This window comes from Artemia franciscana, chromosome 17 (assembly GCF_032884065.1).
Source record: "Artemia franciscana chromosome 17, ASM3288406v1, whole genome shotgun sequence".
In the NCBI taxonomy this organism is placed as follows: domain Eukaryota; kingdom Metazoa; phylum Arthropoda; class Branchiopoda; order Anostraca; family Artemiidae; genus Artemia; species Artemia franciscana.
Window position 1 is genome coordinate 41,532,889 of NC_088879.1, and position 24,602 is coordinate 41,557,490.

The following is a 24,602-nucleotide window of genomic DNA, read 5'->3' on the forward strand; positions in this document are numbered from 1 at the left end:
CATCAAAATTTTGTCCGCAAGCCTGATAGATACATCCGAAGGATTTCTTCCAGAAAGCATGTGACCTAGAAAAACTTCTTTCGTGCTTTAATATCCCCATAAAGAAAAACTCAGACCTCACTCCCCTATGGGTCGAACCTGTGCGCATCTATGGTCAAATTTTGGCTACTTATCATTCCTAAAATAGACCCCTCTCTGCTGCTTCAGGTGTATTGGCGTGGATTAAAAGCATATGATTTTACCCTCTTTTCAAGGAAATGATCTCTGCCCAAGTTAAGGCCGCTAGGGTGAGCACGGTGTCAATTGGAGAGGCGAGGCACTTACCCCCTAGATTTTGAAAGATTCCTTTTTGAGTATTCTCATTGAAACATGGCTTTATTTAGCGTTTTCATTGAAAAAGCTTACAAAATTGCCCCCCCCCCAGATTTTGAAAAATGCATTTTTGTCCCTTTCCCCCCAACACCTAATTTCAGTTGATTGACGCCGTTGGAGCATTGCTCCCCATAACCTACAGAGATTATACGTAATAAAACCACGATTTGAGCACCTCCTTTATTGGCACCTTTGTCACATTACCCCCTTCCAATAATTTGCTCATTGGCGCCCTTGTCACATTGTCCTCCCCCCAGGTTTTGATTTAGATCCAACCCTGTAAAAGGAAAAGTAAGGAGGAGAGGGGAACCGAGTTTGAATAACTACAGCTAAGAGCACGGTATGAAGTTCCTACGGAATTTAAATACAACGTAGGAACTCTATACCTCGCTAATAGATGCAGCAGCTATCGGTTGTAAGATTAGAATGAGGTCATGATGTGTTATCCACAGCAGGTCGAAGTGACTCTCATCAACAGCGACCTGACATAGAAAGTCATCCGTAGAACCAACTTTTGTCTGCTTTCACTTTAGGCGCTGACGGAAATTTCACAATTTAATTTTCAAGAAATCTAACCAATTGAGGGCAGCTCTATCCCCAGAGCACCAATTAGTACCCAAGTCTCCCACGATGGCTATCTTACAAACAAAGGAGCTAACCTGATATAGAATAGTAATCCGTAGAACCAACTCTTCTTAGTCCATGAGTGCCTGCTTTCACTTCAGGTGCGGATGGAAATTTCATAACTTGATTTTAAAGAGATCTAACCAATTGAGGACAGCTCTAGCCCCAAAGCAGCAATTGGTACCCAAATCTCCTAAAATGATTATTTTACAAACAAAGGAGCTAACCTGATATAGAAAGTAATCCGTAGAACCAACTCTTCTTAGTCCATGAGTGCCTGCTTTCACTTCAGGTGCGGATGGAAATTTCATAACTTGATTTTAAAGAGATCTAACCAATTGAGGACAGCTCTAGCCCCAAAGCAGCAATTGGTACCCAAATCTCCTAAAATGATTATTTTACAAACAAAGGAGCTAACCTGATATAGAAAGTAATCCGTAGAACCAACTCTTCTTAGTCCATGAGTGCCTGCTTTCACTTCAGGTGCGGATGGAAATTTCATAACTTGATTTTAAAGAGATCTAACCAATTGAGGACAGCTCTAGCCCCAGAGCAGCAATTGGTACCCAAATCTCCTAAAATGACTATCTTAAAAACAAATGAGCTAGGGAAAATCCCTTCTAAGACACACGCTGGGGAAGATACATTTTAAAAAGTACATTATGATCCTCAATAGAAATTATTTAGCCTAAAACGCTCTTTCTTGGGACGACATACCTATCCGTGAAGCTACATGATACTCCCCAGTGAAGGTTAGGGCTCCGTTCACAAAGACTTGGGGGTGTATTTTTTCTATGGACCCCCACAAAATATCAATTTTTTACAATGTTTATTTTTCAGCTACCCCTCCTCCATCCCAAAACAAAATCTCGCACACGCCTATGTTTGCAATAATGCGCAAAATTTGAATTTAATTCTACCAATTAGGATTAAATAAATTTAAATTTTTAATATAATATTTTTGGTAAATGTTTAAAATTTGAATAATTTTTAATAAACAAATAAAACTGTGCATCTTATCTTGAAAAGAAGTTCTAAAGAGAGGAACCCATCGTTTCTTGAATATTAGTAAACAAATAATCACTTAAGTACCTGTATTATCTTGTAGAGCAAATAAGGAATTTCAAATATATCTGTTGTTTCTGCTTTTGATATAAAAGTTGAATTATTCATTAGTTCAAAGGGAAATTTTGATAGATTATCAGAAATTGTGTACGATAAATAAGATAGTTTGGACAATTTAAAGACTTGAAATGAAGGATTGCTGTTTATACAGGAGAATGGTCTGCCTTAAAGCATTGTACACGGAGGACAGGAGATTGAGGCCAAAGCCATCCCCCAGAACCTACACATTCATATGACCTGCCCAATAATTCATTAATTGTTAATATAAGTTGCCTAATTTCTTAATTTTTCGAATTTGAACCCTTTCCCAAAAAATAAAATTACCATATATGTAACTGACAGCAAGCAAAGTAGGTTAGGAGTTAAGGTATTATAACATAATATTAGGAGTGTTACAACATAATATTAATTATGACAAAATAAAATGATTTCGATATAGGAAAGTTTGTTGATTTTATTTATTTTGTTTATTTTTCATCCATAGCTGTTCATAATACCAATAATAATAAAAAAAAAACGATCCAGGAAATAAGAGTGGGGTGGGTGGGTAGAAAGCACTGTATCTGGAAAGAGGGATAGAATATTGTTTGTTTTTTTTCTATTTTCTTGTATGTTGTAATTTAATTTTACCCTATTTCTGTGAGTGAGAAAAGGGGGTAAAGAGTGTTTTGGGAAAATGGAAACTTCTGATTAGGAGCGTAGGAGTCGACCCGTACGCGGCGGGGGAGGCTCCGGAACCAGTGAAATCCTGAACTACCACTTATAAGTTCCGTATATATACCGTTCTGGGAGAAATATGCTCCCAGAACGGAGAAACGTCACTAAGAATCGCGTTGAAATGAGCTCTGCCTTCTGCCGTTACTGTTGCCTGCCAGGTAGGATACTATTTCCTATCAACACAGATAGCAAACTGAATGAATCTCACCCCATGGTCTGAAAAACCGGTTATTTCATTAGTATTAATCAAACTTCACTTCTCGACAGAACTTAAGTGTGGTGGCCATAAGACACAAGTACCGTTTTTTTTTTTTGAACAATTGACACTTTTTTAATAGAGTATCTTAATGTATGGTCTATAAATCAATTATTATTAATAATAATTGATACTTTGATATTATTTTTGTAGCAAGACAAGCTATAAGAGAAAATTACAAGCCATTTGTACTGCTTCAAGTGTAGAACGGACAGATGCAGTTTTAGGGAGGGGCAGAGGGGTACTTGCCCGGTCATAGAAATTTTAGGGGTGAAAAATTTTTAATAGATAATCTAACGGTTATAATCATCTTGTAGTCATTGAAATTTTATTTTAATTAAAAGATATTAAAGGGCGCACTTAACAAATGAAAATAATAAATTATTAGATAATTAAAGAATAAATAATAAATACAAAAGTATCTAAATAATAAACTTAAAAATTAAAACACAAATTATTGATCATTAGTAAATTTAAGATCATGCTGTTAAAAATGAAATTTTGTAAAACTTGGCCTGAAAATTTTGAGGAATTGTTAATCAAGATTTTAACCGGGGCGTAAGAGAGGCCAGAATCAGCACTGAGAACGGACTACAATTTTTTTCGCTCTTATTCAATTCTAGATATTTCAGGGGCTAGATCTATTGTTTACCATTTTATACTGAAAGCAATGGTAATAAAACGAAGCCTTAAAGCATTAAGGACATCAAAACTATGATTTCTTTTATTATTACTTCTTTTATTTTATAACAATTTTTTTATTGTTTTAGAACCATAAATTCTTTAAGGCAGTATAACATTTTCGGCAGTGTTGCAACGCTGAACAGTGAAAATAAAAAAGGAAAACTAATTCGTTAAATTTGACAATGTTCTACCTCCGTAAAAATTCAAACATTAAAAATTTGGTGATTCTAAAGACAAATATACCTTCAAAGAAAGCCTTTTAAACTTTTTAGTGCCATATTATTGTTATTGCTATCTGTATTTTTAGCTTATTTCAAACAAGTTTTTTTCAAATAAGCTAAAAATAAATGTACGTGCAGAAGAAGTCTCTTTTCATTAAAAATTATACTCCAATTTTTTTTTTATTTTATAATACGCATATGACAAAGTAAGACATATGGCAATTTAAGTTTTCATAAAAAAAAATTAAAAAAGAGAGATCATTTTTACTTAAATAAGAAACTGGCTACAACCCTGAACATTTCTTTTGGCACTCTAAGCGATAAAACAAGTTCAAACACAACACGTTTTTAAACAAGTAGAAAGTATTCAAAATAAAAGCCATGGAAACACGAAGTGATTGCCAAACTGCATCCGCATAATTCTAAAAATCGATTCCAAAAGAGATCCCTTGAACGGAATCCTCTCTAGACTAGAAATAGGGGATTTAAGGCGGGGCTTTAGAAAGAACTATCCAATCAGAATTAAACATGATGGCTGAATTATGCTCACTGCATTGTCATGTATATTTAGTATATTATAACTGCTATAGTATTTGTTGCGGAAGTGGGTGGCCTCGAAAGTCAAAGCACCCTTTCTGTTTTCCAATTTGAGTGATTTATAATGTGTAATCGTTGCAAAATAATGAAAAAAAATGTGAAATAAAATTTAGTTTACAATGTGATAGCCTGATTTATTTTACGTATACCAAAACACTAAGGTTGTCACGCCCCCTCCCATAAAAGTATCCCTGGTTAAATTTTTGGGAAAAAACGCAAACATTTGAATATTCCAGCCTTTTTTAGCAACAGGTCCCTCAACCTATCAGCTATTTTATCACCATAAGTTTTGAGTGTGTAGACTCAGGGTGCTAATATTAGGCTACTGAAAGATCGCATCAATAAGAATAACTGATAATAATAAAATTTTACATGACTATGCGCTACCAAAATGGGTATCATAAATTAATTATGCTAGATGTAAAAAAAGATCACTTAATCAGTTACAGAAAATCACCATAGGTGGACAGAGATTCAACCGTTAAGGAGGATTGAAAAACAAAATATTTTTTATGGGGGGGGGGTGTATTGTGCCTGCTTTTCAATTTTACCGGTGGGTTTTCTTTGGGCAAATCTCTTCATGAGTGCAGACTGTCTTTAGCTTAAACAGTTAGTAACTAAATAGAAATACCTTTAGAGTATTCTGCAAGTAATTGCCAATACAAAAATGTGCTTCGTTTTTTTCATGGTATTCTCCCGTCATAGGATACCCCTTCCACGGTAGAACCATAATACAAAAACGTGAACAAAAATACAATTTAATAACTGCAACATTACCCCTTCCTCCCTTAAAATTCCAACCCCTCCCTCCGAAAATAAACTCCCAGGCACTCAACCCCCCCCATTCTCTAACTGAAAAACCCTGTGTTTATATTATTTTACCCAAAAAAAGACACAATTTACAATTAGACAAGGGCTTTCAATTCCAATTTAAAAAATTAATTCAACTATTTAAATTACTGAATTTTAAACAATTGTTCAATTATTCGGATTAATAAATTACACACCCTGTCTAACTTGGTTAAACTTGATTGACCCCAAAGTAGATAAATCTAAAAAAGGAGGAAGAAGGGACATCATTTGTAGACGAGGCGGTACTTGTGTCATATAGCTACCACACTAAAGTTCTATCGAGAAGTGAAGTTTGGTTAATGCTAATGAAGTAACCGGTTTTCAGACCATGGGGCGAAATTCATTCAGTTTGCGATCTGTGTAGATAGGAAATAGTGTCTGACCATAGATGCTTATATGATAATTTGGGATTTGCCAAGAACTGAAGAAGAAGCAATTATACTTTTCCAGAATGAAATTACATAACCACATCATGTAAAATCATATCGACCAGAGTACATGTGGCGAGCGGCAGTAACGACAGAGCTCATTTCAACGCGACATTTCTGCGTTCTGGGCGCATATTTCTAAGTTGTAGTTTTCATAACTCTGTTGATATTTGCATCATATTTCGTTTTATTTCATTAGCATTAACCAAACTTCACTTCTCGACAGAACTTGAGAGTGGTGGCTAAAACACACAGGTAACAACGAGGCCAATACTTGCCACAGATTCAGCAACTCACTTAAGAAAAATTAGAAAAAAATAAAGTGATTTAGGACGTTTTTAAGCTTCATTTTAGCTTTATATCAGAATAATTGTTGAGTAGTGTACCACACAATCGGAGAACAAAAAAGAAGATAAAAATTATTCTGTTGAAACCACATTCTTGCACGACGTACTTTTTATGGCTGAGTACTTGTCAAGGTTACAGTATTGGTAGCGTAGACGTACGCACATAATTCACATTTATTTTTACATAATACTATATTATTATATTCTTAAAGCTGAAAATTGTACCGACAAGGGCACATATTTTATTTGCAAACAAGAAGAAATAAGTAGAAATCAAGGGATTCCCACTCTCAAGAATTACGTACAACAGATTACCCTCGTGAAGGGTGGGGTCCATTAGCTGGCGGAAAGTGGGTGATAACTCGGTGGAACTCTTCAACGAAACTTTTTTTTATCATCTTTCAGAACATCCCGCAGATCAACCCTGGTTGAGCTTAATTTGGGATGTACAACCGTTCTCTTACCCCTTTTGCTGGTCGATCCCTCCCCCGAAAAATTTAAACTCGGTTCCAAAAAAAATACACCCACCTGAAATTATGAACACCCTACCCTACCCAATAGTTGACCCTATCCACAAGAGCCGTAAACTTAGTTCAGATAAATTGCCGTTAGGCTGTTGCGTTAGACAGTGCAGTCAAATGAATTTGTTGATAATTAAGTATGGGGAAAATGTAAGACTTATTTTAATAAAATCCTCCAAAAATGAATATTATTTTGACTAAGGCCTCTCTTTGTGACTTATAGGGATTCCCTTTTTTACATTAAATCTAATCAAAAAATAAAAACAGTTCCCCACTTATTCATAATTGCGTCAATTAACGAGAATTTAGGAGGGGGGGAATGCATTCTTCAATATATAGGGAGGAGTAGAAATGCAGAGGGAGGGGGTCAGATGACCCCTTCCCCCGAAAGTCGCCAATGCTTATTCGAATAGAGGTGAGATTGTTGTTACACATTTCAAAGACTATTTTTCATTTTATGCAATTGTAAATGCTAATTTAAAAAAGAAACAGTATATTTGTTTATAAATAGGTTTTCTTTATATTCTCTTACTATAAAGAAGCACATATTTTTTTTATACTGCAATGAATAATGCAGAATATTGAAATTAAAAAATGGTCGAGTTATTACAGGAGGTAAGGGGCTAAGGAGATTACCCTTAGAAAGTAATTATGTAATTTGAGTCGTCTTGTTGATACTTATTTACTTAAATATTAACCTTTCTGTATTTAAACACATTGACTGGGAAATGGATAAGATTCCATGTTGTTTATAATGTGCGTAATTAGACTGTCAATAGTAATTTTGATCAAATATTGTGAGAAAATGCTATAAGCGCTTTTTAAACTAAGCGGAGTATATTACAATCATTTACTTTTTTTTGCAAAACCACTAGAACGGATAAAAAAGAACTGATAATCCCTGAACAATTAAGAGAAATAAATACATAGAAAAACAAGAACAATTTCTTCACTGTCTGATAAAAAAAAAAATCTCGTTTTTTATATTTTAAATTTAATTATAAATGGAAAGGCAGTATTCAATAAAAAGAATTTAATGTATTTAAAATCGCATCAAAAATTTAGTTATATGCATATTGTTACCTTTTTACGAGTCAGACAAATATTTCGGGGGAATTCAAGACCTGGTCGCCCCGTGATACGGCTTTAGGGACGTGTGGAAAAAAAATTCTTATTTGCAACTCCGTCAAAATAGCCAAGAAAAGACGTTATGCATGGTAAATTTACAAAAAAAAAAAAAACAGGTAATTGGATCTAGAAATCCCAGGCAGAGCCCCATCTGGATACGCGCCACTCTGTAAAATCTGATATTTTTTTTTTTTTTATTTGCAAGCCAACGTCGTAGTTTAATACTACCAGGCGCTCAGTTGAATTTCTGGGGGTAGAGGCTTTGTCAGTTTCGTCCTTCTGTTACAAATACACCTGACCCTAAAATGGCTCTATACCCGTCACCGCTGCAGTGTTTTCATTTTTCCTTTCAGGAGACATTTCATAAATGCCGTCGGCTTTTCAAATTACTAATTTGGGCTAAGGCCCAAAAAGAGAAGTATTTCTTCTAAGAAATAGAAGCAAGTTTTTTTTTGACTGAAAGTAAGGAGCAATATTAAAACTTAAAACTAACAAAATTACTACGTGCCATAGGATGTTCACCCCCTTGTCAATACCTCGCTCTTTACGCTAAAGTTCGTATTTTGTTCCAATTCTTTAAGAATGACCCCTGGATCACAAAGGCCGTCTAATTAGAATAAATAGATCTTTTGAAAGTACCTGAAGTACTTTAGCGTGAAGAGCGAGGTATTGACAAGGGGCCGAACTCCCTCATATACGTAATGTTTTCTGTTCGTTTTAAGTTTTTAATGGTGCTCCTTACTTTCCGTTGAAAAACTTGTTCTTTATTTAATTTCTGATAGTTTTTAAATAATGCTGGAAAAACCGGCATCGCCCTTCATGAAAAATGATCTTCCCACATGAAAAGATGCTTCTCCCCCATCCCCTCCCCCTCCAGCAGAAAAATCCCCCCTGAAAACTTCCTAATAACCAACACTATATGTAAACAATGGGCGAAGTTCATAGTTTGCAGCCTTTCTCCAAGGGACTATTGGGGATTAAGTCGTCCTCAGACACACAGTTATTATATTTTCGACTATGCTGAACAAAAAGCGCTAATTTGAGCCGATGAGTATTTCTCATAGAACTTTTTGATAGGCAACAGCCAATTAGAAAATTTTAGGCGAAATTGGCATCCGTGTCACAGCATGAGGTATCATAACAAGTGTGTACCACAACAATAGTGTGCGTAACATAAAAATGATAATGTACCAGATTATTTCCCAAATTAGGTTGTTTCAATTTTTTGACATTGTTTATTCTGATAGAAGTATTTTTGATAACCTCTGTTTATTTTCACAATGGTTGAAATACAGTCTGACTATCGTTCTGTTTTCTTTATTTTTAATTCCTTCGCTTTTCTTTTTGTGCCCCTTTTACTGCCGTATTGATTTTTTTATTTATTTATTTTGATTTCGAACAAAGGCTTTTAATATAGAGGTGAAATTCGAACCTTTATGGTTTGTACGTCTCCACTTTCTCAAAACCAGATGTCTCAAATTGAGAAATCAAAATATGTATTGGCTACGATACCTTAGGTGGAAGCAATTTACAATACAACTTTGCACTTATCGATGAATTTTGGGATGTATTTCTACCCTAAATCAGCTCTGGTAATCCAAAAAAGTGTTATGTGACATGTTCTTGAAAGTTTATATTTGCATCCCCAATCAAAGGAGGCTCTGTCAATGAATTAACTTTTATTTCTTCAATTGGTTCCTATTGGCTCTTTTTGCCAAAATGCGCTTTTCTTATTCATAGAAACAGATTTTGTCTTCCTTCCATAAAAAAACTACTTATTTATATAACTAAAAAAAGAGAAAATTATGGTACTTTTGTCTTATAGGCAAGTTATTTTAATCATAATGAAATATACCAAAATATGATAAAAATATAAGTTTAGTAACAAAATTATGGAAACTAGAACAAAGAATTATGGAAGGGGGATTGCACCGACTGCATTATATTAAATACGTAACCTAAATTAACCTAGTCTAACCTAACCAATATACCAACAAAACATTTAACTAAAGCATAGCTAGTCTATACTGTAGTTTCACACCGAGCCGAAAATAATTGTCTGGTATAAAGACCATGAAAACTGGTATTTTTTGGCATCTTTCATTGGAAAAATTGTACGAATAGAAAAATCTATTTTTTTGTATCTGATATCTGCCTTGTAAATAACCTTAACTGGCCTTAGCCTATATTATTAGACTTAAGATGTAAGGATATACATACATCATTTCACCCCAACAAGAATCTGAATCCCTTGGCTTTACCTACGCCAAATCTCTAAACCGCTGCCCCATGGCAATATCCTTTGTCAAATATGTTTGAGAAACAGTATTCTAACATCCAGCATATAAGCCCGGCTAAATTCAAACGATCACTATATTAAATCTAAACAATTTCCAATACTATACCTCATCCCAATTGTCCTTTTTTAATTCCAAAAAGCACACATTGTCACACAAAAGATTTTTTTCGTCAGTTCGCCTTTTTTTTTTTTTTTGTCAGTTTGCCTTTTTTTTCTTTTTTTTTCGCACAAATTCTTCACACGTTCGCCTAGACGGACCAATTGACTCTGAAAGAATTTAATTCTAAAGTCATTCTTCAAAAGAAATTATCGCCTCTAACGATGATATGCAGACGCCATCTATAATTTTATTTATAGACTGCGCTGGCTGTAGACTCTGTAGACTGGTCTTCTCTTTCAAATAAACCTTTCCAGATATCCTTGCATGCCTTCAGAATTTACATTAATTTCTAAGTAGAATTATTAATTGTTGTTGTCTAAAATAATAATTCTCATAATATTTTGAGTGATGTGCCGTAAGGCAGTAATAATAACTTATTTTTAACCCGCTACAAAACAACAAACACAAGCGGAGTACTAGGAAAAAAAACATAATGAAATTTCAAACTGCACAAATATAATGCACAATCACTAACGGCAAAACAATCTAATTAACGGGTGGAAACAACCTAGAGAAAAAAAAACAGCATTATCAGCTAAAACAGTATTTAACTTTCGTATGACTCAGTAATATCCGTAGCTCCGTATTTGCACTTTAGGTACTGAAAATACATCACTCGAATTGATTTTAGTTGCTTCTTCTGGAGCAGAGGATAAATACCAGACAAATAAAACGGAGTGGTCATAAAATGTACTATAAAGACGGGCGAGTGCTCGACGTGAGTAACGACCACGATTAGCGACGACTTTCCCGTAGCCTATCTGAAGCTTTTGTTTAATGTCGACAAGAGCTTTTACATGGAGCCCAGAGAACGTACTGCAAATATGGATACCAATCCACTTAATAACACTCACACATCGAATTAAATATGTCCACATGGCAGTGCAAAAACTGCAGCTGGTGATTTTACGTTGAATGCCAGGTACTCGCATTTATCAACATTCACGATTAGTCCGATATTAGAAAAAAAGACGAGAAACAAGATCAACTGACTGGACCAGGACTGATCTCGCTCTGCTAATCAACAATATATCATCTGCGTAAGCAACGTAGGAGATATTGGTTTAGTCAAGAAATCATGTAGATTTAATATTAATCAACACATGATTAAGGCACATTTTAAATAAATATGGGGATAAAACTCCACCTTGACGAACGCCTGACCTGACAGGGATATTTCCAAAAACACGTGACTGCATCTGCAGTCTAACATAAGAATCACCATACCAAAAATGCAGCAATAAAATAATTGAAGAATTGACTCCTGAAAGAGCGAGAGAATGCCAAAGCTGGGTATGGCAAAACAGAATCAAATGCCTAAGCCAAGTCAAGCGTACAAATGTGAAGTTCGTGACTGTTGCCCGAAGCATCCTGTAGTAGAGCAGCTAATGCGCGATGAGTATGTTGACAATCAGCACGTGATTTGAATCCGAACTGAGTCACATCAAGGTCACAGTTTGTATTACTATGTGGCAGAAGAATATATTCAAATACGATTGCAGGCAACTGAAATTGGTCTTTAAAAATAGCAATTCAAGGGGTCTTTTCCGTGTTTCAAAACAGAAGTGACAGTTACGCATAAAAATGAATCAGAAACAAGGGAAGATGACAGACACATCTGGATCAATAATTGTAAATGTGAAATCAAAGCAACTGACCCTAGATTCAAGTGATTTACAAAAATACCATCATAGTCTCCGTTTTTTTATTTAAGTTGCCTTACATCATTTAGAACAGCCACAAGGGAAACAGGGATAACATGTTTTTGTTAAACGTTTGTGGGCAAGAGTTTAGAGCAGTTGTTTCGGCCCAGTGTTATTATGTTTGTTTGTCAACGATTCGTCTGAAGTAATTCGTCACTCCACTGTCAAACTGTTTGGGAACGATGTAAAACTGTATAAAAGTCTCATCTTCCCGGTAGACGTTGCTCTTCTTCAAGAGGATCTGAATGTACTAAATGATTGGTGTAAATCGAACTCCATATTTGTAAACCATCAAAATTTTTCGTACTTCATTACTTTTCGAAAAGGTCGACTTACCATTATTTTCTTGGTGATACCTGTTTCATCTGCGGATTCAGTAAGGGATTTAGGTATTCACTTTGATAACTAGTTGAAGTTTCACAAGCATCGGTCAATAACTTCGCGAAACGCTACTTATAGTCTGCTTCAAATTAAAAGAAGTTTCAGGAAATTTAACCCTAAAACTTTTATGACACTATACAAGACAAAAGTACGCCCGGTGATAGAATACTGTTCCTCTGTGTGGTATCCGACATGGAAACGTGACTCGCAGCAAATTGAAAAGGTTCAACATTGGGCATTCATAGCTTGTGCCATATTTGTGTCATTTACAGTATCAACCTCGACTGCAAGGTTTGGGACTACCTTCCGTGCAGTTTCGACGGGACAGGATTAACCTGGTCAATATAAATAACGACGAAGACAGCACTGTCCTTGCACTTACGCAGGGGGGGGGGGGGGGGCTTTGGGCCTTCCCCCCGGAAATTTTGTAAAATGTTTAATTTCCCCATGGTTTCTTGGGATTTCTGGCAAAAGTAGGACATTTATTAAGAATCTAGATACATGTGTGAAGCCTTTCTTGGGGGATTTACAGCATGCAATTATCCGGTCAAGTCACTGCCCAATTATTAACCCATTTTCTGTCTAATGTTTTACCCTCTTTGAAGTAATTAGCAATTTTACTGTTAATTTTCTTTTGTAAAGAATGTTTGCTTTCCAAAGCAAAATAGAATTATCCTTGATATTAAGGCGTTTAACCCCCCCCCCTTTTCAGGATAAAGTACAGCTTTTAATGGATAAATTTTGGAAACAATCATTTTTCATTAAAATCTACGTTTTTGCAATAGAAGAACTACCCCCCCCCCCACAGCATCCATATTGCACTGTTAACCCTAAAATTTCCCTTTCAGTGGGATATAATAGATTAACCACTGGTTCTAAATCGCTATGAACATAACCTGAGCCTAAAACGTACTTTCGAGGCTTCAGTCTTCTTCCCCCCATCCGCTACAATACTACAGATTAAAGGTAATCTGTATTTTCCGATATACGTGCTTTTTCCATTACTAAATAAAAAAGTGCTACTTTATATCTGCTGTTTTGAAGGTTCCCCCCCCCCCCCGAAAAAAAAAATTCCTGCGTACGTGCTAGACACTGCCTTTCCATCACAAACACCAAAAACAAGAAGAACAATAGGGAATTTCTCAAGACAGTGGGAAACAAATTAGAATGAATATTTCGGCCCTATGTCCAAGGGCCGTCCTCAACAACACAGATATATAATAAAAAATAAAAAATCAGATTTCTGTTTTCAAAAGGTCGTACCTTCATATCACCAAAAGGCAAAATTGGATTGGAGATATTTACTAGCGATTTCCGTGATTGCATGGAAGCACAGATAATCCCTAGTCTAGGGAAAAGCCGAATCTACTCTCCTAGTCTCATTTTCCCGTCTCTTAAGTTAAGCTCTGAGGGAAGTCAGATTTCGTTTGGGCAGCCAAATTTTGCTCCGCCTAATAAAAGAAAAAGTCCATGTAGTTAAGTGTTCAGTTCCTTATGTCTCATATCTAAGTAGATAATTTCGGTTTTCCCAGCCGACCAAGTTTGGTTTGAAATAAGTAAATGCCTGTTTCAGCACTGGTAAACCTTAGTGGTGTTAGTACAAAATATATTATGTTACAAGACAAGAAGTTTACAGGAGTGAAGAAAAACTAACCCTTTTTTTTTACTAAAAAGCATTATCATGTAAAAGAAAAATCCTTTTTTCAAAGATATCACGAAAAATTATACCAAAAGTGTTAATATTCTTATTGTTCTTGTGAGTAACACAAGAGGATGCAACGTTTCTTATAAAAGTTAAAATTTGTAAATATTTTGAAAAACCATTTTAGTTACAGGAAAACAAAATGAGCTATTACGCGACATAGAGTGTGTCCAGAAAAGAGCAACAAGGATTATACTCCGAGACCGTGGCATACCCTACGATCAATCCCTCGCTAAATTAAATTTATCTCCACTTAAAGTCCGGCTGGAACACCTTATTCACCAATTTGGAAAATTCATCCTAGCCAATAAGAGCCACCGATCACTACTACCCGAACAAGCCCCTCCCAATAGCCGAACTCGATTACGAAATAAACTTGTACCCTCTAAAGTACGAACCAATCGATACGCAAAGTCATTTGTGCCTTTTTTCACATCAGTTTTTAATGCCGAGTTGTAGTGTGTGATTTATGTTTAAATGTATGATTTTTGTTAAAAAACTGAATTTAGTTATGCTACGATAGTTTTTAAATATACCGATCTCTCTCTCTCTCTCTCTAGTCAATTGGACATGTTAATTTTGAAAAGGGAGATTGTGAATCTCAGTTTGAGAAAAGTGTCACGTACTGCTTTTAGAATTACCACAGCCAAAATTTTACGTTTTTTATTCTATTTTAAACAGCCATCCAAGGAAATTTTCGTTTTCGATACATTTCTAAGAAAACTCCCGAGAACTTTCCCTCAAATCAGTTATATGAGCCAGGATTCAAATTTCAACGTCGCTTGGTCATGTTCGCTCCGCGTCGGTTTTGTCACTTCTTACGTTAAGAAACTTAAAGTACTTACATGTCATAGTGGCCATACCAAAGAAATGAAGTTTGGTTAATCCTAATGAAAGATACCAAAATACGATGAAAATATAATATTTTAGTAACGAAATTATGGAAAATACAACAGAGAATTATGAAAATCAGGCCGCTCAGAACGCATTATATTAAATACCTAACCTAACCAACTCTATATACTAAATATTTAATTAAAATATACCTCTATAGTAGTTCATCTCACTGTTGCTTTAATATTCTTGTCCCAGTAAGAACCATCTCAGTTCTTAGATGGAACTGTCTTTTCAGTTTCAAAGTTTATAGTAATGGTTGAGAAAACCACTCTATTTACCCTTGTTTCCTGAAAGTGATACCTTAAAGTTTTCTTTCATTTCTCCCGGAAAAAACTCAAGAAACTTGGATTCGTAGGATTTGGCATTTATAACCCCAGTCCCCCTAATAATTTTCTTATGATTTGCCAGTTTTCAGACCATTTTTTGAATATTTCTCCAAAAACGATAATTTCACCGAATCTTCCTGCTTCCCCTAAATTTGTCATATAATTCCTCATTTTTAATTTTTTTTTTTTTCAAATTTACCCGCTTCTTCATTCTGAAGCAAATTCCAGTGTACGTTCATGCTGGCATGTAATCAAAACTTTATATAGTAGGGGGCTTAATGTTTCAGATGGAGGTACTTACGTGTTACAGCGACCACACCCAAGAAGTGAAGTTAGGTTAATCCTAATGAAATATACCGAAATACGATGAAAATATAATACTTTATCATCGAAATTATGGAAAATACAACAGGGAATTATGGAAAGCAGGTCGCCCAGACCGCATTACATTGAATACCTAACCTAACCACCTCTATTATCAAATATTTAATTTAAATATGCCTTCAAAGTAGTTTCTCTCGCTCGGGCTCAGCTGATTATTTCCGAGTGGACAGAAAAACCGATTTCATTACAGATCAAGAACAATGTGTGATCGCTATAACACATAAGTACCAAACTTAGATTTCACAGGAATCATATTTAGCTTTGGTTGTTTTTGGGGGACTGTAATACCATTCTGGTGGATGATGGTAATCCAGTATTATGAACACTCATGGATAAAACAATTCGAGTCTCTTGGACTATGAACCTGTTGTCTGGAGAACCTTGGAAAAATCACCTTTAGTTATGCAACGTCAGGAGGTAGAGCAGTTTCCCGTGTTTAAGGATAGTTTTAGAAATAAGGCATAGTGATAATGTTTTCAAACATTAATCTTTACAATCGAATTGTCTCAAAGACACGCTACCCAAGTTTCTTTAGATTGCACTACCCAAATGGCAAAAAAAATAGCTAAGATTTAACAATCTGGGCCAATTCTACCCTTTTCTAAAATTTAATTGTCTATCGAATCGGGCTAATTGTCATAGAATTTATTATCGATTAAGTCTATTAGAGGGGGGTAGCAAGACCAAGCAGCAATGCTCCCAGACATTTGTACGAAGAAAAGATGAGCATGAAGAACTTCCAAAAAAACTTTAAGAACATTTTTAAGATGCAGAAAAATCGCGCCCTCAGATAGTTTTACTAATTTCCCTACAAGATAAACAGAGGCGCCTAGGACTAGGCCAGCATGACATAAAATTCTCTTAAGTTTTTGATTATAGCACGGGAAGTTGCCGGGTCAGGAGCTGCTAACAAGTTAGAATGGATGAATGGCGTTTTGCAGTTTAGTGGCGTCAGGTGACTAAACTTTATAGTGCTTTTTGTAGTAATTAAATTAAAAACAAAGTTTTGTCAACTAAAATCCAGGAGCAACATTAAATCTTGAGACGAACAGAAATTATTACGTATATAAGGGGTCACCCCCTTCTCAATTTCTTGCTACTTTTTGTTCCAATGATTAAGAATGACTCCTGAATCACAGAGGCCGTTTAATTTGAATAACAAGCTCTTTTAAAAGTTCTAAAAAAACTTTTGCGCAAGGAGCGAGCTGTTCAGGAGGGGGCGACCTCTTTCATATGCGTGACTATTTCTGTTAGTTTTAAGTTTTAATGTTGCTCCTTACTTTCGGTTGAAAACAATCTATGACATACATCCTATGAGCGATAAAAGGGGATAAAGCGTGTTTTGCAATAATAGAAGCTTCACTATATCTTGTAATCCAAATACGATGCTAGAGAACAGATTAAACCGATCGATGGTGCGTTTTGAGTTCAAAATAGCAGGCACAAGAAATGTCACATAGTGCCTTTTGAACTATTACAGACGATCACTCTTTACGGTGATGTGACCACAGGAATCTTGATGATGTTTTAGCAACTGCGGTGTAACAGGTTTGCTGGCACAGTATTCCTGCCTGGTACCAATAGATCTTGGAATTACTGGGAATTTTTTATGGATTTTTGCATATTTAGTAGTTAGAAACCCTGTAAAAAGAAAAAAATGTGCCAGGTATATATGTTGACTTTTTTTTAGATGGGAAGGGTAAATCTGTCAAAACAGCAAGCGAATAGCGAAGTTATATGAAGATTCGCCAAGATTATGGGGAAAATTAGGAGGTTTTGGTGGGGAATATTCCCCCAAAAATGCAACAACAGGTAGAATTTGTCTTCTCTTTCTGACATATGCCAAAGAAATACTGTGAAAATGTGATGGTTGAAGTCACAAAAACAAACCAATGGAATCGAAGAACAATTTTTAAGACTGAAATATAGGACACGAACCCCGCTTTTTCTCTTTACTTGGACTAAATTTGACTACATATTTATCGAGAGATTGGAATGATAATTATAACAAATTTTCAAGCAGAATTAGAAATTAAGGAATTTGTTCTTAACTTTTAAGATTGTTGCAAGCATTGTCTGTGATATTTTGTTTTTCAAGTTAAGTGTCTATTTCTTCTAGGGTATGAAACTGGTGATTCAAAGGAGAAGAGAACAATTATACGAGCTGAACAGGTTTTTTGAATCTATTGCTAAATCAGAGATAGTTGATTTCATCTCCGAATTAGGAAGTCTTATATCCAACAAAGAAAGGTTTGTACAAATCTTGCTTGGTCATAATTACGCTATTCATTCATAGTACCAGGGGCTACACGACACTTTGTATCCATACACCAAATATAACCAGCCAAGTTATGACATATTCCAATAAGCAGTGACGGTTTTTCTATTTTGCTTTGAGTGGAAACAAAAGTTTTTTGGTGGAGAAGGGATCAATTGAGCCCCTGTTTTTAACCCCCTAAGCGCATAGTCAGTATTTTTGAAACCTTAAGGACATGAGTCAAATAGATCTTCAAACGAATGTTAGTTAAAATGAGTAGAATAAAAATGCAGTAAAGAGAGTAAGTAAAAAATTGATTAGAAAGCAAGAATTGAAACCCGTATACTGAATGAATACAATAAAACGGCGTAGATACAACACACACACTTATATATATATATATATATATATATATATATATATATATATATATATATATATATATATATATATATATATATATATATATATATATATATATATATATATATATATATATATATATATATATATATATATATGTATATATATATATAGTAAAAAAAGAAAGAAAAAGGATGAAGACGAAAAAACTTCAAAGTAAGAAAGAAAAATGACACGCGAAGTGGCAAAGCAAAAATGAAAATTACTGAAGAAAGAGTAAAAATAAAAAAGAAAAAGGATGAAAAAAGCTTCAAAGCAGTGCCACCTTTACTATTTTTTTTTAGTGGAACCAATTTTTTTTTGGCGGAGAAGGAGTCAATTGAGCCTCTGTTTTTAACCCCCTAAGCGCATATTCAATATTTTTGAAACCTTAAGGACATAGCCTACATAGATTTTCAAACGAATGTTAGTTAAAATGAGTAGAATAAAAATACAGTAAAGAGAGTAAGTAAAAAATTGATTAGAAAGCAAGAATTGAAACCCGTATATTGAATAAGTACAATAAAACGGCGTAGATACAACACCCACATAGAGTACAAACAAGAAAAAAACGGATGAAGGATGAAAAAAGCTTGAAAGTAAGAAAGAAAAATGACACGCGAAGTGGCAAAGCAAAAATGAAAATTACTGAAGAGAGAGAGAGAGAGAGAGAGAGAGAGGGGAGAAGAGACAGTCAATTCGTGCATTATGACTCCAGAGTTCCTTTTCAGTACTGAGCAGAAGCAACTGGCTAATTTATAAATATATTGTTACGTTTGTACGTAATAAACTATAGTTATGTCTCTCTCTCTCCCTCTCTCTCCTCCCCCTCTCTCTATCTCTCTCTTATTTAGAATTGGAAGTAGGAACAAAGACGGGATTGATTGATTTATTTTCTCCCTCCCTTTTCATATTGTAAACCCCAGGTGGGGACCAAGGTTCTGAGCCCTCACCCATCTATATGGACGTGATAAACCTCTGTTGAATCAGCATTAGTCATGGGTTTCAAAAAAAGCAACAACAAAGAGTAGGTCAACCCACTGACACTCAGCCCATTGATGCTCTACAGAGCAGCAACTCCCAGGCAGCTAAACAGACCTAGTTCAACACACTGACAGGTCAACCCAGTCAACCCAGCACAGCAACAATTCAAGACACGTAACCACAAGATACTAAACACGAATTTTGTACACCTAGGATGGATAGTTAGGTATCCCTTGTCAAAATCAATGCCTGGTATGGAAGGACATGTAGTTTTACGACTTGCCATTTTTAGAAGTCACTTTTTTATGCTCCTCAATTCACAAACGCAAATTTGTTATTACGAAGAAAGGAATATGTCCATGTTTGTATCAATGCTAATAGGGTTTCGTTTGATGCATTCAAATTACCCTAATTATATTATTAAAATGGAAAGAAGTAAAACCTCCTCCTATCAGAACAAGTTCATGAGAAAACTTGGCAAAAAAAAAACTTCTAGAATGAGAAATTGGCGTAATCAGTGCAACATCCCCCCCCATTTATCCTGGAAACGTGGAATTCTTGTGTTTATTTTTTTAGAGTATTTTTTATACAAGAACACCTCAGAGGTCAACTTGATCAAATGTATAAAACGGAAAATGCATAAATTCAAAAGGAGATTCATTTTTGATTTTGATATCAGTATATCAATCATCTGATGGGAATAGTTCCAGAATTATGCTATTTCTTTTAATTCTAGCAGCGAGACTCGTAAAACGCCGGGAATAAACTACGAGGATCGGACAAAATTGTTCCCCCCCCCTCAATTCAAAACCAAAGCAGTCTTCTCCCCCACAACACGGTTTTTGAAGTTTCGACTCTATCCCCTACCCTTGAGACAAAATAGGATAGACTTTACTAAAAGTCCACGAAACACTTATATACGAAAAGAAATACCTCTTTCTCCCCTCTAATAAAATTTCCTCTTCATCTGCACTTTTCAGATAGTCTACTATTAAAACCTAGCTCTAGAAATTTAGCGGTTTCACAAAAATATTTACTTTTTACCGACAAAAAGAAACTCAAAAGAAACCCGCAACCCCGTTCATGTCAACCCTGATGCTCTACTTGCTGAAACTGCCCTACGTAGTTTGTTTTACATGTTTGACCTATTTATCCATTAAAATAAATAGGTTTCCTATAAAGAAGTTTTCTCTGGAGGTACATATATTTACTAACTCTCAAAATATATATGTAGATGGGGACTCTTGTTAAAGTATCAAGGACACGTAGAAGACATTTTTGCCTCCTGCCAAAAATGCCAGAGACGAAAAATTTCTATTCATGGCTCAAAACTATAATTTTCCAAGTTTTTTTATTTTGGTTGTTCTAAAATTATTTAATTTTTTAGGACAGCAGCACATTTCCGTCGGTGATCCCACGTTGATCTGTAAAAATAAATAAGAAAAACTAATTAGCTAAATTTGACAGCGCCTTTCGTTCGTAAAAACACCGACATTAACAATCTTTGACATCCAAAGACAGCTACGCCTTCTTATGCTGTTTCCTGTAATATTGTTTTTGACTATTTTCTACTGATTTTGATTCACGTTTTTTTTTTTTTTAATTCGGCAACTGCTATTACGAAAAAGTCTGCAACTGTATTTTTACCTTAAAAATTGGAAGATTCGGATCCGATAAAAATCGGAGCTTTTTACCTTAAAAAATGAATTCTTGATTTTTCCTTATGCTTGAAGATATATACTTTTGTACAATTTTCTACTTAACCAATCGATACAATGAGATTTCATTTCACTCTCCTATGGCTTTTAGAATGGACTTAACCGGGTCGCTCCTTACTACAGTTCGTTACCACGAACTGTTCGAAAAGGCTATCAACTTTTCTGTATACAAAGCAGCGGTAGAGATAATAGCTGCCCGCTCAAAGCTATCTTACAGCATGAGTGCGCTTTTTTAGCCACTGGGGCTGTCAGGGGGGGTAGTTCAAGTTCTTTTAATTTTTAAACTAATTTCATTGTATGACAAATTAACACTACAATAGATAGTACAGGAAAGAAAAATATTTACAGAAGGTGCCTACAAAGTGAGTCACACCCGAAAACCGGAAACCTCAAAAACAACAACAACCAAAAATAAATAGATAAATAATAGTATAAAAGTAATGAAAACAGAAATTATGGTAAAAAAATACTCAAGATTAAAAGAAAATGAGACGCCACCTTCAACTCACAGCACATTCCAAATCAAATATTATTAATCTTAGTATAGATAGGCCTACATTTAAACAACTTTTTCCATCAAACAAGTTTTTTAAAGAATTAAATAAAAAAAAAAGTTTTTTTAACTGAAAGTAAGGAGCAATATTAAAACTTAAAACGAACATAAATCATTCTGTATATGAAAGGCGCTGTTCCCTCCTCAACGCCCCGCTCTTTACGCTAAAGTTTGACTCTTTCTCTAAACTCTACTTTTTAACACAGTAAAAAACATTAGCGTAAGGAGCGGGGCGTTGAGGAAGGAACAGAACCTTTCATATACGGAATAATTTCTGTTCGTTTTAAGTTTTAATATCGCTCCTTACTTTCAGTTATCAAAGCTTATTTTTCTTATTTAATTTCTGAACGTTTTTGAATTAATGTATATTTTGATTTTGGCTCTCCGCACATGAATAATTAAACGAAATTTGTGTATTAGTTTTTTCGCTAAATGATTTTTTTCGCTAAATGGCTTTCTCTATTCGTCTATTCATCTTTTTTCGTCTTGATCGGAGGATTTTGAGAAAAAAGGTGGGGGAGGAGGCTTAGTTGCCCTCCAATCTTTTGGTTACTTAAAAAGCAACTAGAACTTTTAATTTTTTACGAACGTTTTGCAAAAAATATACGTAACTTACGAATTAACTTATGTAACGAACTTCTATATTCGTATATTTTTATTACGTACGTGAGGGGGTTCCTCCTTGTTAATACCTCGCTTGTGGCTTATAAAGAACTAGAACAGGACAAATATATCGTTCTTTGGCTTCCATAGTTGAGCAACACATTTGAAAAATAGATTAGATAACAGGAAAGGTTTCTCATAGAAATGCAGTGATTAAACTATATTTTTTTTTTTACCTTAAAATGAACTACTGAATCTATTTTTCGGAAACAAAATCCATGCAATTCTTGATACGACAAGACACTTTTTCTATAAGAAACCTGAGTTATTGGCAACATTGCCATAAACCTGTATCCATTTCACGTGTATATTGTCATTGTACAAGATTTATTATTCAACATAAGAGATGTTACTTCTTGAAAAAAGCTTTTTTTGGATATCTTGACTGAAAATGAATATCTCGTAAATTATGTAAAATTATTCAGTGCTATTAGTATTGTATGTGTGCCTGGCCTGAAGGCTAGAGTCAGATAAAATGAGTGATAGCCTCTCACGCTAAAACATTTCACGCTACTGATGGGTAGTAATTCGTCATTCTTCTGTGAAACTCCCTCGCTGGTCTTTAAGGGAAGACAACTATCAGTCTTATCTTCTTTACGCGCTCATTCGTCCTTTTCCGTTATGTTACGAGACTGGTCTTCCTCGTGGGAGGGGGGGCTACTTTTCCTTATTCAGTGGAGCTTCATGATGTGTTATCTTTCTTATGAGGAATTTTGTGATTAGTGCTCTTTACGCTAAAGTTTGACTCTTTCTCTCAACTCTTCTTTTTAAAACAGTAAAAAACATTAGCGTAAAGAGCGGGGCGTTGAGGAAGGAACAGAACCAACTATCTGCTTAAACGCCTGCCAGGAAATCATCAACGAGAACATTTAATACAATGAATTCACGAATGATTTACCTAATTTAGTTCGTGAAGCTGAATTTGCCTCCTTTTTGCATGTTTTTTTGCAGTGTTTCCAAAAAAAATCAATGTTTTTTTGCAGTGTTCAAAAAAAAAATCAGTGTTTTTTTGCATTTTTTTGCAAATTGATTTTGCAGTGTTTCCATAAAATACTCTGGACAATAAAATCTTATTCTTGGCTTGCTTCTTCATTTTTGTTAGTAGCTTGCATTGAATTGGAGAGGGGTTGTATTATAACGTAAAAATCAGCGGCGAAATTTCGTCAGAATCTGGAGGGAGTGGCAAAGCTCGAGCGAATTTTCCCAAATCAAGTGACAATAACAGGGAAAACTGAAAAATGAGTCATGTATTACCATAAAGGCAAAGATATACTAAGAAAACTGACCTGTTTCTGTGGATACTTGAATTATACAGGCTTATATTTTGACAAGATTTTTGTAGAAATAAATATCAGTTGGGAGGGGGCAAACTAAGATCCGGGGGGAACTTGGGTCTCGAGGGAGAAGTCCCCCCTTCCCATAGCAAATCACGCCCTTTGTGAGAACAAGTGGGCAAGATCTAGGTTTCCACCCCCGCTGAAACATCGTGATGTCTAAAGTGATTTCCATATTTCCATCTAAACGGTTGTATATATTATTGCAGATATCCATGTTTCCATATTATTTCTATAATTTACCTATATTTTGCCTAATTTTTGCATTGGCAGATTTTGATGGTTTCTTTCATTTTGTTTCCACGAACTGTTTAAAAGAAAGGAAATAAATATAAAAACCAGTATTTGTATTAAAGCGTTGATGAAAACAACGTTCTCAGCAACAAAACCATACGAAACGCGTCAAAAATCTATTTATATTCATTTTGTTACTTTACCATGATTCAGACAAAAATTTCGGGCGGGGGAGCGCTCAAATCCCATAACCCCTCCCCCTTGTATACGGCCTTGAATATATATATATATATATATATATATATATATATATATATATATATATATATATATATATATATATATATATATATATATATATATATATATATATATATATATATATATATATATCAGCTATTCCTAGCTGTGTAGTAGCATGGTAGCAGTTTGTCAAGTTTGGGGGTTCAAAAACTCCTGCTTAGAGTTCTTCACGCTAAGGTTTTAGTACTTTTATAAAAACCTATTATTCTAATTAAACGGCCCATGTGTTTCAGGAGCCGTTCTTAAAAAATTGAAACACCCAGTCAAACTTTACCTTAAAGAGCAAGGTATTGGGAAGGGGGAAAAAAGTAAGGAGCTCCTTACTTTTAGCTGAAAAATCTTGTTTTTCTTATTTAATTTCTGATCGTTTTTTCAAGTAATGCTGTTAAATCTGATTCACTCTTAATGAAAAATTCCCTCCCCTCACGGG

General features: G+C 34.9%; 1 protein-coding gene across 2 annotated transcripts in view; it reads left to right on the forward strand.

Moving 5' to 3' along the window:
• Positions 1-24,602, forward strand: part of LOC136038246 (UPF0489 protein C5orf22 homolog) — a 327,878-nt gene that overhangs the window by 238,949 nt on the left and 64,327 nt on the right. For both annotated transcript variants that reach the window (XM_065721355.1, XM_065721356.1), the window contains one exon: positions 17,844-17,974. In XM_065721355.1, coding sequence (XP_065577427.1) covers positions 17,844-17,974 — 131 coding nt within the window. The remainder of the gene's footprint in view (positions 1-17,843; positions 17,975-24,602) is intronic.